General features: G+C 44.2%; 1 protein-coding gene across 46 annotated transcripts in view; it reads left to right on the top strand.

Annotated features, from left to right (window-relative positions):
* Window positions 1-16,055, top strand: part of DNAJC7 (DnaJ heat shock protein family (Hsp40) member C7) — a 44,565-nt gene that overhangs the window by 15,511 nt on the left and 12,999 nt on the right. For 19 of the 46 annotated variants that reach the window (XR_012425838.1, XR_012425839.1, XR_012425836.1 and 16 more), the window contains 5 exons: window positions 5,296-5,384; window positions 8,619-8,743; window positions 9,446-9,559; window positions 10,916-10,990; window positions 15,786-15,904. Coding sequence is in view for 38 of the 46 variants with exons in the window: in XM_045375947.3 (XP_045231882.1) it covers window positions 5,296-5,384; window positions 8,619-8,743; window positions 9,446-9,559; window positions 10,916-10,990; window positions 15,786-15,904 (522 nt within the window). In the remaining 8 variants the exon portion in view is untranslated. Of the gene's footprint in view, window positions 1-2,316; window positions 2,516-4,795; window positions 4,907-5,295; window positions 5,385-8,618; window positions 8,744-9,445; window positions 9,560-10,915; window positions 10,991-11,347; window positions 11,438-15,785; window positions 15,905-16,055 lie in introns of all 46 variants that reach the window. The other 27 variants (XR_012425837.1, XR_012425835.1, XR_010582143.2 and 24 more) reach the window with 5 other exon arrangements.

Raw genomic sequence — 16,055 nt, 5'->3', positions numbered from 1 at the left:
TGATGTAATCACATGATGCTGAGCCCTGCTAAGACCTGTGTGATATCAAATGATTCCCTTGGCAGTGTTTGTTGGAGTAATTAGTGTCAGCAATGAATGAATACTGAATTCAGAGAGAGATAATGTAACTGCATGTGTAAAGGATATACAGATTTTAACCAACATTTATTGTAGAAGAGCAAGTTTTCAAAGTTGCAGTTTTCTTACTGGTGGGTGGTTTTGTTTTTTTGAGACAGAGTCTTGCCCTGTCACTCAGGCTAGAGCGCAGTGGTACAATCACAGCTCATTGCAGCCTCAACCTCCTGGGCTCAAGCAATCCTCCCATCTTAGCCTCCCAAGTAGCTGGGACTACAGACATGCACCACCATGCCCAGCTAATTTTTAAATTTTTGTAGAGACAGAGTCTCCCTGTGTTTTCCAGGCTGTTCTCAAACTCCTGCGCTCAAGCAGTCTTCCTGTCTTTGTCTCCCAAAGTGCTGGGATTACAGGCGTGAGACATTGTGCCCAGCAAGGTTATTTTTGAAAAACAAAGACATACATTTTAAAATAGCAAAGGAGACCACGAATGAGATGTCTTCTCTGAAGGCCAGGCCGTCCAGTGCTGATCCTGTTGTGGGAGATCCTCCACGCATCCAAAGAGGACAGATTTTTTTGGAAAACCTTTCAGTAGCTGTTTGCACACAACTGTATTACTGTCAATTAAAATGAAAAGACTGGGTTGGTGGAGGTGGAGTCCTTCCCAGCATCTCTTGGTGAATCAGAGCTGTGAAGCTTATTCTGCTTAGAAGTTGATGCAAGGGGCCGGGCGCGGTGGCTCACGCCTGTAATCTCAGCACTTTGGGAGGCCGAGACGGGTGGATCATGAGGTCAGGAGATCGAGACCATCCTGGCTAACACGGTGAAACCCCGTCTCTACTAAAAAATGCAAAAAAACTAGCCGGGCGCGTTGGCGGGCGCCTGTAGTCCCAGCTACTCGGGAGGCTAAGGCAGGAGAATGGTGTAAACCCGGGAGGCGGAGCTCGCAGTGAGCTGAGATCCGGCCACTGCACTCCAGCCTGGGCGACAGAGCGAGACTCCGTCTCAAAAAAAAAAAAAAAAAAAAAGAAGTTGATGCAAGGATTTGGTGGGAGAACTGGATAAATTAGTTTTAATCTAAAAGCCTTGATACTAACAGGATGTAGGGGAAAATATAAACTTCTAGGACTTAGGAGACCTGTGCAGCCATCTTGGGTGCCTCACTAGCTCTTCCTCTGTTGAAGGATAGGTGAAATTATTGCCATAACCACCTCAGAAGTCCATTTGAAAATCTTAGGCTGGGTGTAGTGGCTCACGCCTGTAATCCCAGCACTTTGGGAGGCGGAGGCGGGCGGATCACGAGGTCAGGAGATCGAGACCATCCTGGCTAACATGGTGAAACCCAGTCTCTACTAAAAATACAAAAAATTAGCCAGGCGCACTGGCAAGCACCTGTAATCCCAGCTACTCGGGAAGCTGAGGCAGGAGAATCGCTTGAACCAGGAGGCGGAGGTTGCAGTGAGCCGAGATTGCGCCACTGCACTCCAGCCTGGGCGACAGAGCGAGACTCCATCTCAAAAAAAAAAAAAAAAGAAAAGAAAATCTTGGCTAGGCGTGGTGGCTGACGCCTATAATCCTAGCACTTTGAGAGGCCTAGGCAGGCAGATAATTTGCAGTCAGGAGTTTGAGACCAGTCTGGCCAACGTGATGAAACCCATCTCTACTAAAAATATAAAAATTAGCTGGGCATGGTGGCACATGCCTGTAATCCCAGCTACTTAGGAGGCTAAGGTGAGAGAGCACTTGAACCCAGGAGGCAGAGGCTGCAGTGAGCCGAGTTCATGCTACTGCACTCCAGCCTGGGCCAAAGAGCGAGACTCCATCAAAAAAAAAAAAAAAAAATTCAAAATCTTCATTGGAAATGCTTTGAAAATCTGAAACAACACTACAAATATATTGTAGTTGTTAATAGTACCATCAGATCAGTTATGGCCAAATCTATATTTTGCTGTGGTATTATATTTAGGAGTTTAATCTGAATTTAATTTTATAGCCACAGAAAATAATCTGTAGTTTAGTGCATTGGGAATCCTTTTTTTTTTTCTTTTTTTTTTTTTAATTGGTCTAGGTGAAGCCAGTTAATCCTAATTCTTCTTTTCTCAGTACTGGTGTGTTTCAGTAGGTACATGTTATAACCTCACTTGCTTATCAGATGAATTGACCCTGGCAGTGAGTGAGTGGCAGATGCCACCACCAGACTGCCCTCAATTCCAGTGTTAACCTGCTCTTCTTCTTTTCCAGTCCCACGCCTTTGACATCTCATCCTTCAGTCCCTTTGCTGTAAAGGCAACTTGAACAAGCTTCAGCCCTTTCTCAGACTTCCAGGGCAGGACTTGAATGGATTTTACCCTGGAATTGTTCCTGATGCAGCCTTGTTCAGTTCTTGCTGCTGCCATGCTGGATTCCAAAGATCCACTCTTTCCTCGACTGGTCTCACAGGGTCAGGCCCATTGATTAAAGCTTGTTGTGTATTTGGTCGGGAGGTTCAAAATGAAGGAGGGGCTCCAGTCCACTTTGGGCATTGGACCTGGAGGCAAAAAATCAGCGTTCAGTCTAAAAGCACTAAGTGCCCATTGTTTAGGCAGCTGTTAATCAGCCACGTTTCTATGAAAATAAGTCCTTTTCATGAGGCAATTGTGTGGGAATAGCTAATTCTGGCCTGATGCTGTGCAGTGTGAGGTTAAAAACATGGCAACTTGTCACAACACAATTCTTCTTGTTCTTTTTGCTGTGGGCTGACTCTACATTACTTGCTTTGTTTGCTCTAGAATGGAATCTACTCACCATTTACTAAAATGAAATGCATTTCTTTGGGGAGGCAAAGTCCAGTTCACTAGGTCTTGCATCTTAAAGAGAAAGGAGCCCTGCTTCCTCTTTGACTAATTGTTAGGAATGTCGTTTAGCTTATTTAAATACCGATTTTGGTTCTGGGGTTAAATATTATATGCCGGGGGTCTTAGTTTAAACAAATTTATACGTATCGTCTATGTCTTACATATATTGTCCATGTCTTATTCCTCGTAGTACAGATTGATTTTCAAAATAGTTAGCAGTAAGTGGAGGCAAGCATTAGAGAGAAAGCTTGGCATAGTAGAAAGTGCACAAGCTTTGTATTCTGACAAATGTGGGTAACGTCCTGACCTGACCTCAGGCAAGTTATTTAACCCCCAGGCCTTATTTCCTCCTTTGAAAAATGGGAATAATGATGTTCACCAGACTCTGTTTTATAGAGGATGATGTATGGAAAGTACCTGGCCTCAGTAATTATTAGTAACCATCCACCAAAATAATCCTTTGCATTTTTTCTAGAAGCTAGTCCTGAACTCCCCGACCTCCATAGGGGTAGTGTTTTAGGAAAGAGGAGGCTAGGGGCACCTTTCAGCAGCCCTGTACATTATTTCACTTTTGATTAACAGGCTTTATACTGCTGACAGTGTCTCCCCAGGTACCTAGATGTCTTGGTTTTCCTCAGAGATTTGCATATTCTTAGCCACTAGCCAACTGAAGAAGAGGCTAGATCTCTGATAGAGTTTGGGCCTAATGTCTTATTTTGGAATTTGCTACTCCATTTCTTCACAGCAGTTTGACTAATCGAAATCCAGTTTAAGCAAGTCCTTTGTTTGAATCCCTTAGCATGTCTGCTGTTAAAGGATAGGCTCCTCAGAGTTTTTATAAGCACTTTGCTTAATTTAGAGTTACAGGGTGGTGTATACTGTGTAGTAGGATTTCAGTTGGTCCTTTAAAGAAAGAATTGGGGGATCTTTCTTGAAGATTTTTAATAGCAGATGGCCTCTTTTCAGCATCGTGATAGTTGGTATAAACAGTTACTCAAGCAGATTTATATCCATCACATTTCAAATCTGTCAGCATTTATAGGTCATTCCCATTTTCCTTCTCCTTTCTTCTAGCAGCCTTTTCATATTAGTAGGGCTTGCCAGGACAGTGATGGAGAAGAATGGAGAGGGAGGATCACCTCAATAAAAGGAGGGCAGCTTTGCTAGTTTGTAGTTTAAAATACGTAAGTAAATCACAAATCTCCCTAATGCAGATAACCATAGACTCAAGCTGTAAATTGCTATACCATCGCCAGGGTTTAAGAACTAGGACTTTTGCCCCCACGTCAGGCAACTCTGAACTAGGTTCTTTTTTGCACGTGAAAAACAGGAAAAGAAAGATGCTTTCTTTCCCGTTGAAACAGGATCATAACAAAAATGATCAGGTACTTAGTTAATGTTGCAGTAATCATTTCAGTAAAGAATTATCTTTATCACTTGAGAGTGGAGTGATTTTGAGTATCTTGATAGAGGTTAAAACATTGTTGGTCATGTCTGATTTGATTCTAGGTACTTGCTCAGGAATCTAATTCCCCAATTATATAACATTGTTCCTTTAAGAAAGTGTACTTTGTCTAATGGCATAGTTACAAAAAATAGATCTTAGAGGTAGGGAAAAAATTCTGCTATAACCCAGTTGTTGAATATATAAGGTACTGGAGAGAGTGCAAAGGGGGCAGCAAGTACCCACATAGATGTGATGGGAGGAGGGAACACGAGTAGATGGGTGTTCCTTATAGTATGGCACTGGCAGCCTATACCTCATATATCCCTGTCATCGATGGTCTTAGTCTCTGCTGTCACTCAACTCTGTTCCTGTCTTAAACACCAACATGCTATGCTTTTAACTCTTTTGCCACCTGCCTTTGCTCTGCTTGTTCTTTCAGTGACAAATGCATGAGCCACTTTTCAGGAGATGAAATTATTAAAACTCTTGAGGATATGACCTATTTCACATTGAGAAATAAGTTGCCCCTGAATGGAGTAACCTTTTTCCTGTAAGTTTGCAAAAGAGGCAGCAGTTGTGACACTGTGGAAGGAGAAAGAAAAATTCCTTGCCCTGAGGGAATGTCTACATTTGTCTGTCCTGCGGGAGGATGGCTATAGGCAGAAATAGTGAGGTGAGGCAAGAACGCAAGAGGGGTTTTCTTGATTTACTTTGAATGTATCTGACTGACAAAAAGGAGCATCTGAAGAACTTGGATTCTTTCATTGGCACCTCCTTTTGGTCCGTTGGCCTATTGAACAAATCTATAAATTCCTTCAAGTATCACACTAACTTTCAGCTCAATGTGCTGCGGGCTCTAGACCAAAGATTGCTCCTAGAAGATTACAGAGGTTATTCCCTTTGTACAGTAACATAATTCTTTTTCTCTTTCATTTTCAGGGAAGCAGAGACTTTCAAGGAACAAGGAAATGCATACTATGCCAAGAAAGATTACAATGAAGCTTATAATTATTATACAAAAGCCATAGGTGAGAAAGACTTGATACTTATGCTAGAAAACATTTACTTGCCAAATATTATTAAAAGTAGCTGCCAGTCGTGGTGGCTCACGCCTGTAATCCCAGCACTTTGGGAGGCCGAAGCAGGCAGATAGATCACTTTAGATCAGGAGTTTGAGACCAGTCTGACCAACATGATGAAACCCTGTCTCTACTAAAAATACAAAAATTAACTGGGCCTGGTGGCGGGCACCTGTAATCCCAGCTACTTGGGAGGCTGAGGCAGGAGAATTGCCCAAACTTGGGAGGTGGAGGTTGCAGTGAGCCAAGACTGTGCCACTGCACTCCAGCCTGGGCAACAAAGCAAGACTTCATCTCAAAAAGATTAAAAAAATAGGCCAGACACAGTGGCTCACGCCTATAATCCCAGCACTTTGGGAGGCCAAGGTGGGGCGAATCACCAAAAGTCAGGAGTTCGAGACCAGCCTGGCTAACATGGTGAAATCCCATCTCTACAAAATACAAAAATTAGCTGGGCGTGGTGGCGCATGCCTGTAATCCCAGCTATTAGGGAGGCTGAGGCAGGAGAATTGCTTGAACCCGGGAAGGTGGAGGTTGCAGTGAGCCAAGATTGCGCCATTGCACTCCAGCCTGGGGGACGACCAAAGAACTCCATCTCAAAAATTAAAAAATAAAAAAAGTAGCTTCTCTCTGAGAAGTAGCCTTTTGCCTAATGGGTTGATAACTATTACTGTATGAACTCCTTCAGGCTTGATTTCATGAATGGGCCGGACGTGGTGACTCACGCCTATAATCCCAGTATTTTGGGAGGCCGAGGCTGTCGGATCACCTGAGATCAGTTCTTCTCCCCTAATTTGCTTACCCCAACTCAACATGCGCATTTCTTTTCAGCCTGGTGAACATGGTGAAACCCCGTCTCTACTAAAAATACAAAAATTAGCTAGGTGTGGCGGGCGCTTGTAATCCCAGCTACTAGGGAGGCTGGGGCAGGAGAATTGCTTGAACCTTGGAGGCAGAAGCTGTAGTGAGCTGAGATCATGCCACTGCACTCCAGCGTGGGCAACGAGAGCGAATCTCCATCTCAAAAAAAAAAAAAATCTCATGAATGATAACTTTTTTTCTTTTTCTTTTTAACTCTTTAAATTTTTAAAATAGAGACAGGGTCTTACCGTGTTGCCCCGGGTGGTCTCAAACTCCTGGACTCAAGCGATCCTCCTGCCTTGGCCTCCCAAAGTGCTGGAATTACAGGCATGAGCCACCACACCCAGATGTGATAACTTCTAACTGGGGTGGGTAGTTTTTCTTTTGACAAATTAAAGGCAATTCCAGAAACAATGTTATGGCAAAACAGTACCCACCTAAATGCATTTCAGCCATTGCCAATTCATTTACTACCTCAGAAAATGGCCTTTGTACAAAAAAGAAGTCTTAGTTATCTCCATGTTTAATTTGCCAGCATATTTTAATCCCATGTCAGCATTCTTCTCACCTAATTTGCTTACCCAAACTCAACACGCACATTTCATTTTAATGTCTCATTATACAAAACACAGTTCATTAAGATTAATAAGCTGCCTCTCCCCTCAAAAGATAATCACTGCGCTTTAAAGCTGTACTTTGTTTTGTTTTAAAACTGATTTTATCATTGCTGCTGTCCATTTGCACAAGCAGTCAGAAATTTGGATGTAGACTTTTATTTATTTTGGGGACAGTGTCATTGTCACCCAGGCTGGAGTGTAGTGGCACAATCTCGGCTCACTGCCAGCTTCATCTCCTAGTTTCAAGTGATTTTCATGCCTTAGCCACCTGAGTAGCTGGAATTATAGGTGTTTGCCACTATGCTCGGCTAATTTTTTTGTATTTTAGCAGAGATAGCGTTTTGCCATGTTGGCCAGGCTGATCTCAAACTCCTGACCCCAAGTGATCTGCCCACCTCGGCCTCCCAAAGTGCTGAGATTATAGGTGTGAGCCACCGTGCTGGCTGTGGCATTCTGAAGAGTGTGTCAGGGCTGGGTGCAGTGGCTCACTCCTGTAATCCCAGCCCTTTGGGAGACTGAGGTAGGTGGATCACTTGAGGCCAGGAGTTCAAGACCAGCCTGGCCAACATGACAAAACCCCATCTCAACAAAAAATACAAAAAAAGCTGGATGTGGTGGCGTGTGTCTGTGGTCCCAGCTACTCAGGAGGCTGAGGTAGGAAGATGTCTTGAGCCTAGGAGGCGGAGGATGCAGTGAGCAGAGATCATGCCACTGTACTCCAGCATGGTCAACAGAGCCAGACTGTGCCTCAAATAATAAATAAAAATACAAAAATTAGCCAGGTGTGGTGGCGCATGCCTGTAATCCCAGCTGCTTGGCTACTTGGCACGCTAAGGCACGAGAATCACTTGAACCCAGGAGGCAGAGGTTATAGTAAGCCGAGATAGCACCACAGCACTCTAGTCTGTGCAACCGAGTGAGACCCTATCTCCACGAAGAAAATAGAGTTTATCAGCATTACAGATAGATTCCCTTAACATTTGTTGGAGGGAGATGGCCTCTAAGTTTTTTGTTTTTTTGTTTGTTTGAGACAGGGTCTTCCTCTGTTGCCCAGGCTGGAGTGCAGTGGTGTGCTCTTGGATCACTGCAACCTCCACCTCCCAGATGCAAGCAGTTCTCATGCTTCAGCCTCCTGAGTAGCTGAAATTACAGGTGCCCGCCACCTCGCCCAGCTATTTTTTTTTTTTTTTGTATTTTAGTACAGATGGGTTGTGCCATGTTGACTAGGCTGGTCTCGAACTCCTGACCTCAAGTGGTCCGCCCTTCTTGGCCTCCCAAAGTGTTGGGATTATGGGCATGAGCCACTGCGCCCAGCCCCCTCTAAGTTTTCAAAGCAGGAACCTGTTCTAAACTTTGTTTTTTTTTGTTGTTTTGTTTTTTTTTGTTTTTTTTTTTTTTTGAGACGGAGTCTCACGCTGTTGCCCAGGCTGGAGTGCAGTGGCGCGATCTCGGCTCACTGCAAGCTCCGCCTCCCGGGTTCCCGCCATTCTCCTGCCTCAGCCTCCTGAGTAGCTGGGACTACAGGCGCCCGCCACCGCGCCCGGCTAATTTTTTGTATTTTTAGTAGAGACGGGGTTTCACTGTGGTCTCGATCTCCTGACCTTGTGATCCGCCCGCCTCGGCCTCCCAAAGTGCTGGGATTACAGGCTTGAGCCACCGCGCCCGGCCTAAACTTTGTTTTACCATTCTTCTGCCTTTCCTGTAGATATGTGTCCTAAAAATGCTAGCTATTATGGTAATCGAGCAGCCACCTTGATGATGCTTGGAAGGTTCCGGGAAGCTCTTGGAGATGCACAACAGTCAGTGAGGTTGGATGACAGTTTTGTCCGGGTATGTATGTAATGGGGCTGTTTGGGGAAGGCTGGGTTGCTACAGCTGAGTTTCTCTAGCCCAGTGTTTCTCAACCCTGACACTACTGACATTTGGGACCAGATTATTCTTTGTTGTGGGGGACTATACTGTGCACTGTGGGTTGTTCAGCGTCATCTCTGACTTTTAATCACTGGGTATGAGTAGCATCCCCTCTGCGCAATTGTAACAACCAAAAATGTCTCCTAACATTGCCAAATGTCCCCTGGAGGTCAAATTGCCCAGGTTGGGAACTGCTGTAGTCATTTTCGTTCTGTATTAGTTTTGTTTGTTTGTTTTTGTTTTTGAGATGGAGTCTCGCTCTGTCGCCCAGGCTGGAGTGCAATGGCGTGATCTCAGCTCACTGCTACTTCAGTCTGCCAGGTTCAAGCAATTCTCCTGCCTCAGCCTCCAGAGTAGCTGGGACCACAGGCATATGCCACCACACCTGGCTAATTTTTGTATTTTTAGTAGAGATGGAGTTTCACCATGTTGGCCAGGCTGGTCTCGAACTCCTGACCTCGAGTGATCCACATGCCTCAGCCTCCCAAAGTGCTGGGATTACAGGTGTGAGCCACTGCGCCCAGCCTCTGTATTTTTTTCGTGTGGGTGTTTGTTGCTGCTGTTGATTTCTTTCCACTTGGCCAATCATCCTGCTTTTCTTCCCTCTTGGTATTCTTCTAGGGACATCTACGAGAGGGCAAGTGCCATCTCTCTCTAGGAAATGCCATGGCAGCATGTCGCAGCTTCCAGAGAGCCCTAGAACTGGATCATAAAAATGCTCAGGCACAACAAGAGGTACGGGTCTGATGCTGTTTCTATCAAAAGAAGCAGTATGGTATATTTGGGAGGAGTGGCTACTTGAAAGTCAGAACTGAGGTCTGGTCTCACTTCTGCCATCAGCACACCTGAGTGACTTTAGGCGAGCTTCATAGTGTCTCTAAGTCTCAGCTTCCTAATCTGTAAAATGAGTTTTGAATATGATTGACAGCTTTTAAAAATCTGTGAAAATTGAAGCGTTTCTGAGATGGCTGGGGAATAGGCAAATACTTTCAGGGACTGATTTGAGTGAGGTTAAAGAATTTAAGAGTTTGGGACTTCAAGAGTTTGGAACTTAGTGAGACCCTGTCTCCACAAAAAAAATTTTTTAATTAGCCAGGCCTGGTGCCATGCACCTGTGATCCCAGCCACTCAGGAGGCTCAAGTGGGAGGATTGCTTGTGCTCAGAAGGTTGAAGCTGAGCCATGATCGCACCACTGCACTGTAGCCTAGGCAACAGAGCAAGAACCTGTCTCAAAAAAAATAAAAATAAAAAAGAATTTGAGTAAATTCAAGCCCTGATGAAATTGGTAGCAGCTAAAACATGTTTTAATTACATCTCCATATACAGTATGTGTCGCTTAATGACAGGCATACATTTCGTTAGGTGATTTTGTCACTGTGTAGACACCATAAAGTATACTTACACAAACCTGGGTGGCGTAGCCTGCCACACACCTAGGCTATATGGCAGTAGCTTCTGGACTACAAACCTTTATAGCGTGAATATTATAGGCAGCTATAACACAGTGGTATTTGTGTAAACAGAAAAGGTACAGTAAAAATACGGTATTATAATCTTACAGGAGCACTGCCATATATATAGTTCATTGTTGACCAGAGCATATGACTGTATATACAGTTTACCCTAGATGCATTTCAGTGAGAATCTCAAAACGTATACTCAATACCTGGCAATGCATTGCCTTTATTTTAGGTATATCAAGCATGATACTTGTGTTCCTGACTTGAAGTTCAAACTGAGGGTGAAGTTTGGGTCTAGCCCTTCTGTTAAGGAGTCTTGACTGTATCTTCATCAGTTTGGTTTGTGAAATGTCTGTGGTTCTGATTTTCTTGAAAGAAAATCTTCTAGAGACATCTATGAGAGGGCAAGTGCCACCTCTCTCTAGGGAATGCCATGGCAGCCTGTCACAGTTGCCAGAGAGCCCTAGAACTGGATCATATAAGTGGCCACTCAAAACAGGAGGTATGAGTCTGACCCTGCAGTGTGGTATATTTACTCAATTCAAATTCATCAACGCCTTGTTAATTTTTTTGTGGTGGTTTAATCTACAGCTTCATTAAAACTTTCCTATGTCTGATTTTCTGGTGTAGTTCAAGAATGCTAATGCAGTCATGGAATATGAGAAAATAGCAGAAACAGATTTTGAGAAGCGAGATTTTCGGAAGGTACAGTACAACCATGAGATAATCTCGTCTGCCCTTTGTCACAAAATTCCCATTCGTGTGTGTGTATGATAATTAAGAGGAGTAGTATGGCACAAAAGATCTAGAATAGTAAATTATCACTTAAATTAGGCTTCTTAGTTTTCCTCTTAAAAATGTTTTGTGCTAAGGTACTTATTAATTATATTTGGCCCTATAATGAAAGGTAAAATAAGTGTGCCACTTGAGTTTGTTTCTATTGTTGATGTAGAGCACTGGCCAATGGTGTACTACTTAATAAAGGGAAAGCCAGCTGGAATTAAATATTAGGTTTGGATAATCTTTTTTTTTTTTGAGACCTAGTCTCACTCTGTCGCCCAGGCTGGAGCACAGTGGCCAACTGCAAATCTCCACCTCCCGGATTCAAGCGATTCAAGTGATTCTCCTGTCTCAGCCACCTTGGGATTACAGGTGCATGCAACCACACCCGGCTAATTTTTGTAGTTTTTTTTTTTTTTTTTTTTTTTTTTTTTGAGATGGAGTTTCGCTCTGTCTCCCAGGCTGGAGTGCAGTGGTGTAATCTTGGCTCACTGCAACCTCCACATCCCAAGTTCAAGCAATTCTCCTGCCTCGACCTCCTGAGTAGCTGGGATTATAGGCACGCGCCACCATGCCCAGCTAATTTTTGTATTTTTAGTAGAGACAGGGTTTCACCATGTTGGTCAGACTGGTCTCAAACTCCTGACCTCCTGATCTGCCCGCCTCAGCTCCCAGAGTGCTGGGATTACAGGCGTGAGCCACCACGCCTGGCCTTTTTTTTTTTTTTTTTTTTGTAAGTGGAGACAGAGTTTTACCATGTTGGCCAGGCTGGTCTCAAACTCCTGAGCTCAACTGATCCTCTGGCCTCAGCCTCCCACAGTGCTGGATTACAGGTGTGAGCTACCACACCTGGCCCTGGATAATCCATTTTTATTTGAAGAATAAGAGCTGGCTTTAACTTCTGCTTTTAAATCAGAAATAAGGAGCTGGGCAATGCCATGCCTATAGCCCAGCTACTTGGGAGGCTGAGGCAGTAGGATTGCTTGAGGCCAGGAGTTCTGGGCTATAGTGCACGATGCTGATTGGGTGTCTACACTAAGTTTGGCATAAATATGGTGACCTCCTGGGACCAGGGAACCACCAGGTTGCTTACAGAGGGTTGAGCTGCCCCAGGTTGGAAACAAAGCAAATTAGAACTCCCATACTGATCAGTAGTGGGACTGAGCCTGTGGAAAAACCCCTGCACTCCTGCCTGGGCAACATAATGAAGCCTTGTCTCTTAAAAAAAAAAAAAAAGAACAAAAATGGGAGAGGCCCCTTTTACATTTTTGAATAGTGTGCTTAACCTGTTGTCCCCTCCTTTTTGGCATTAGACTGTCTTTAGATGTTAGACTGTGCAGTAGTTCTTGAAAATTTACATGTCAAAGGGGTAGACATCTGAAATGTGAGAAAGGTATAAAAGTTCTAGATACCTTTCTTTCTCTCTTTTTTTTTAGATGGAGTTTCGCTCTTGTTGCCCAGGCTGGAGTGCAGTGGCGCGATCTTGGCTCACTGCAACCTCTGCCTCCCAGGTTCAAGCGATTCTCCTGCCTCGGTCTCCCGAGTAGCTGGGATTACAGGCGTGCACCACCATGCCCGGCTAATTTTGTATTTTTTTAGTAGAGATGGGGTTTCTCCATGTTGGTCAGGCTGGTCTCGTACTCCCAACCTCAGGTGATCCACCCGCCTTGGCCTCCCAAAGTGCTGGGATTACAGGCGTGAGCCACTGCGCCTGGCCAAAAGTTCTAGGTATCTTTCTAGACCTCGCAGTTATTATACTTTACCTGTATAACTCCTTTCTTCTTTAGATGGTGCTTGGATACAGTTTTCACTTGAGTTTCTAAAAGGGAGGTAGATAACCCCCAAAAGGTTAATAACCACTGATCAGGAGAGATTTTCTGCATCACTTAAGTTTGTGACTACTGTCCAAAGAATAAAGTTGTCACTTCATATGTGGGAATTTGCTCAGTGCTTTTTGGAGCATGTGCTCAGTAAATGTTTGATAAGCGGGTACATTAAGAATCATTCACATTCACTGATGGTCTTTTATTTGGTAATGTATATATCTGATTAGCTTCTGCACAGTCCCAGCAGTAACTTATTAGCATCCCTCTTCTGTCCATTGGTTTTAATAACCACAGTTGTCTTTGTAGTGTAATTCGTAAGTTTGTTTTGTTTGGCGTGTGTGTGTTTGGAAAGCAGTTCTGCCTACTGTCACGTTTTCTGAGGTTTACATAGGCAAAAGCTTTGTCTTGAGAGGCAGTCTTTTGGGTTTCTTTTCTCTCTTGCCTACTCTGGAGCCAGAATCCTGAGTTTGTGACAGAATCCTCTGTTTGTGACATCCCAGCCCCCCCTACTGTAGCTCATGGTGATGTCACAAATGAAGAATTATGATCCTGGCAGGGGAAACAGATGAACTTGGAAGAAACAAAAGATCTTCTTTGCCTGCAGCTGTCCCTAGTCATGGGGAGGTGGGGGTGGGAAGTGAGGCGCTGATGAGCCCCATGATGAGCAGGACCAGCTCTGCACAAAACGGGGTCCTTGTGAAGGCAGCGGGGTGTGGCTGCTGACATTTTGACTGACTTCTTTCTGCCCCCTCATTCCTTTTCCATCTGAGGGGGGCAGGACAGTTAGCCCAACTCTACCTGTGTAATGCTTAAGTTTTCATATTGTCCTTAGAACTTTCAGGACATGTCGAGCGTGGTGGCTCATGTCTGTAATCCCAGCACTTTGGGAGGCCAAGGCGGGCGGATCACCTGAGGTCGGGAGTACGAGACCAGCCTGACCAACATGGAGAAATCCTATCTTTACTAAAAATACAAAAAATTAGCCAGGCATGGTGGTGCATGTCTATAATCCCAGCTACTCCGGGGGCGAAGGCAGGGAAATTGCTTGAATCCGGGAGGCAGAGGTTGCAGTGAGCCGAGATCATGCCATTGCACTGCAGCCTGGGCAACAAGAACAAAACTCCGTCTCAAAAAAAAAAAAAAAAAAACTTTCAGGACAGTAACCTGTGCCACTGAAGGAGAGGCATTCCTGTCACTGCTCTGTGACACTGCAGAAAGTCTTCTCAGTGAACAGCTGGTAAGCTGGTAGTGTTTACTGACTTGCTCATATTTTAAATTTCAGATTTAGAATCGGTGCTATTCATGGTTCAAAAACTAGGAAGTATTGCCAGGTGCAGTGGCTCATACCTGTAATCCCAGCACTTTGTGAGGCCAAGGCAGGAGGATCACTTGAGGCCAGGAGTTTGAGACCAGCCTGGGCAACTTACTGAGACCCTGTCTCTACAGATAGTTTTAAAAATTAGCTGAGTGTGGTGACGTGTGCCTGCAGTCCAAACTACTCGTGAGGCTGAGGCAGGAGAATCACTGGAGCCTGGAAGGTCTAGGCTGCAGTGAGCCATGATTGTGCCACTAATACTCCAGCCTGAACAGCAGAGCAAGACCCCATCTCAAAAACAAAAACAAACAAAAGTTAGAAAGTATGAAAAATATTCAGTGATTAGTGTCCCCTCAAACTTGTCCTCTCTTTGCCCAGTTCTCACTCCCCTAAGCTAACCACTGTTCTTATGTCTTCTATTTGCTTCTGTAGTTTTGTTGTACATATATAAAATAAAGATCCTGGATTTTCTACCTTTACCTTGCATGAAAGATGTATGCTTTTTGGCAGTTCTGCACCTTTAAAAAAAAATTACTGAATAGGTCTTGGAACTCTTTCCATATTAGTACATGAAGAGCTTCTTTATTTTATTTTAGAACTACATAGTATTCCATTATATGAATGTCCACATTATCTAACCAGTCTCCTGTTGATGGAATTTGAATTTTTCTGCTTGTAAGTTTTCAGAGTTTATCTCTTCTTGATCCCCATGGCCAGATTCTTAGAGGGAATAGGTGTCCTTTAACTCCACATTTCTCCTTTGGTTCATTTATTCTTGGAGTGAGTGTGATTCAGCAAGGCTCTCCCAGGAATAAATAGCAACTAAACCAAAACTGAAAGCTCAGAGGACAAACTAGTAAAAAGATGCTTTATGAGGCTGAAAGAGTAAATTAATCCCCACCTTTTTGTGTGTGTGAGAGCTACTTGGCTTGTGGTTTGTATAGTGGCATGCTGGGAATAGTAATCTGATATAGCCTGTTTAGAGCCATTTAAAATAACTATTTTAAGGCTGGGTGTGATGGCTCATGCCTGTAATCCCAGCACTTTGGGAGGCCGAGGAGGGCAGATCACAAGGTCAGGAGATCAAGACCATCCTGGTTAACATGGTGAAACCCTGTCTTTACTAAAAATACAAAAAAAAAATCAGCTCGGCACGGTGGCGGGCGCCTGTAGTCCCAGCTGCTCAGGAGGCTGAGGCAGGAGAATGGTGTGAACCCGGGAAGCGGAGATTGCAGTGAGCCGAGATCGTGCCACTGCACTCCAGCCTGGGCAACAGAGCGAGACTGTGTCTCAAAAAAAAAAGTTATAATATTGCCTATTTCACAAATTGTTGTTGTGAGGATTAAATGGGTTCATATACAAAGTCACCCAATAAATGTTCACCATCATTATCCTCTGGAATCTTTGCTCTCCTCATTTCAGTGCGTTTATTTAGTGAATTAGGTATGTTTTTAAACTTTGATATTACTTAACAGTGGACCCAAAGACTTCTTTGAGCTTTGAGTCTGTTTCCTGTGACTAAACTGAAGATGTTTCTGGAGTCCCTGATGAAGAGCCTTATTTGTTTTCTTCCCCACAGGTTGTTTTCTGCATGGACCGTGCCCTAGAATTTGCCCCTGCCTGCCATCGCTTCAAAATCCTCAAGGCAGAATGTTTAGCAATGCTGGGTCGTTATCCAGAAGCACAGTCTGTGGCTAGGTATGCAGTCAGGCCAGTTGGGCATTAAAATGCCGGATACCATTGGTCTGATGGTGTCCGGCAGCTTCACCACAGGATATGGTCCCCAGAGCAGGCCAGCTAGGGCTGATGAGACCCTCTTAAGACTTAAAGTCAAAGATTAGACCAGCTT

The sequence above is a fragment of the Macaca fascicularis genome, chromosome 16 (assembly GCF_037993035.2).
Source record: "Macaca fascicularis isolate 582-1 chromosome 16, T2T-MFA8v1.1".
NCBI classification, from domain to species: domain Eukaryota; kingdom Metazoa; phylum Chordata; class Mammalia; order Primates; family Cercopithecidae; genus Macaca; species Macaca fascicularis.
This window is presented reverse-complemented; position numbering and strand designations above follow the sequence as displayed.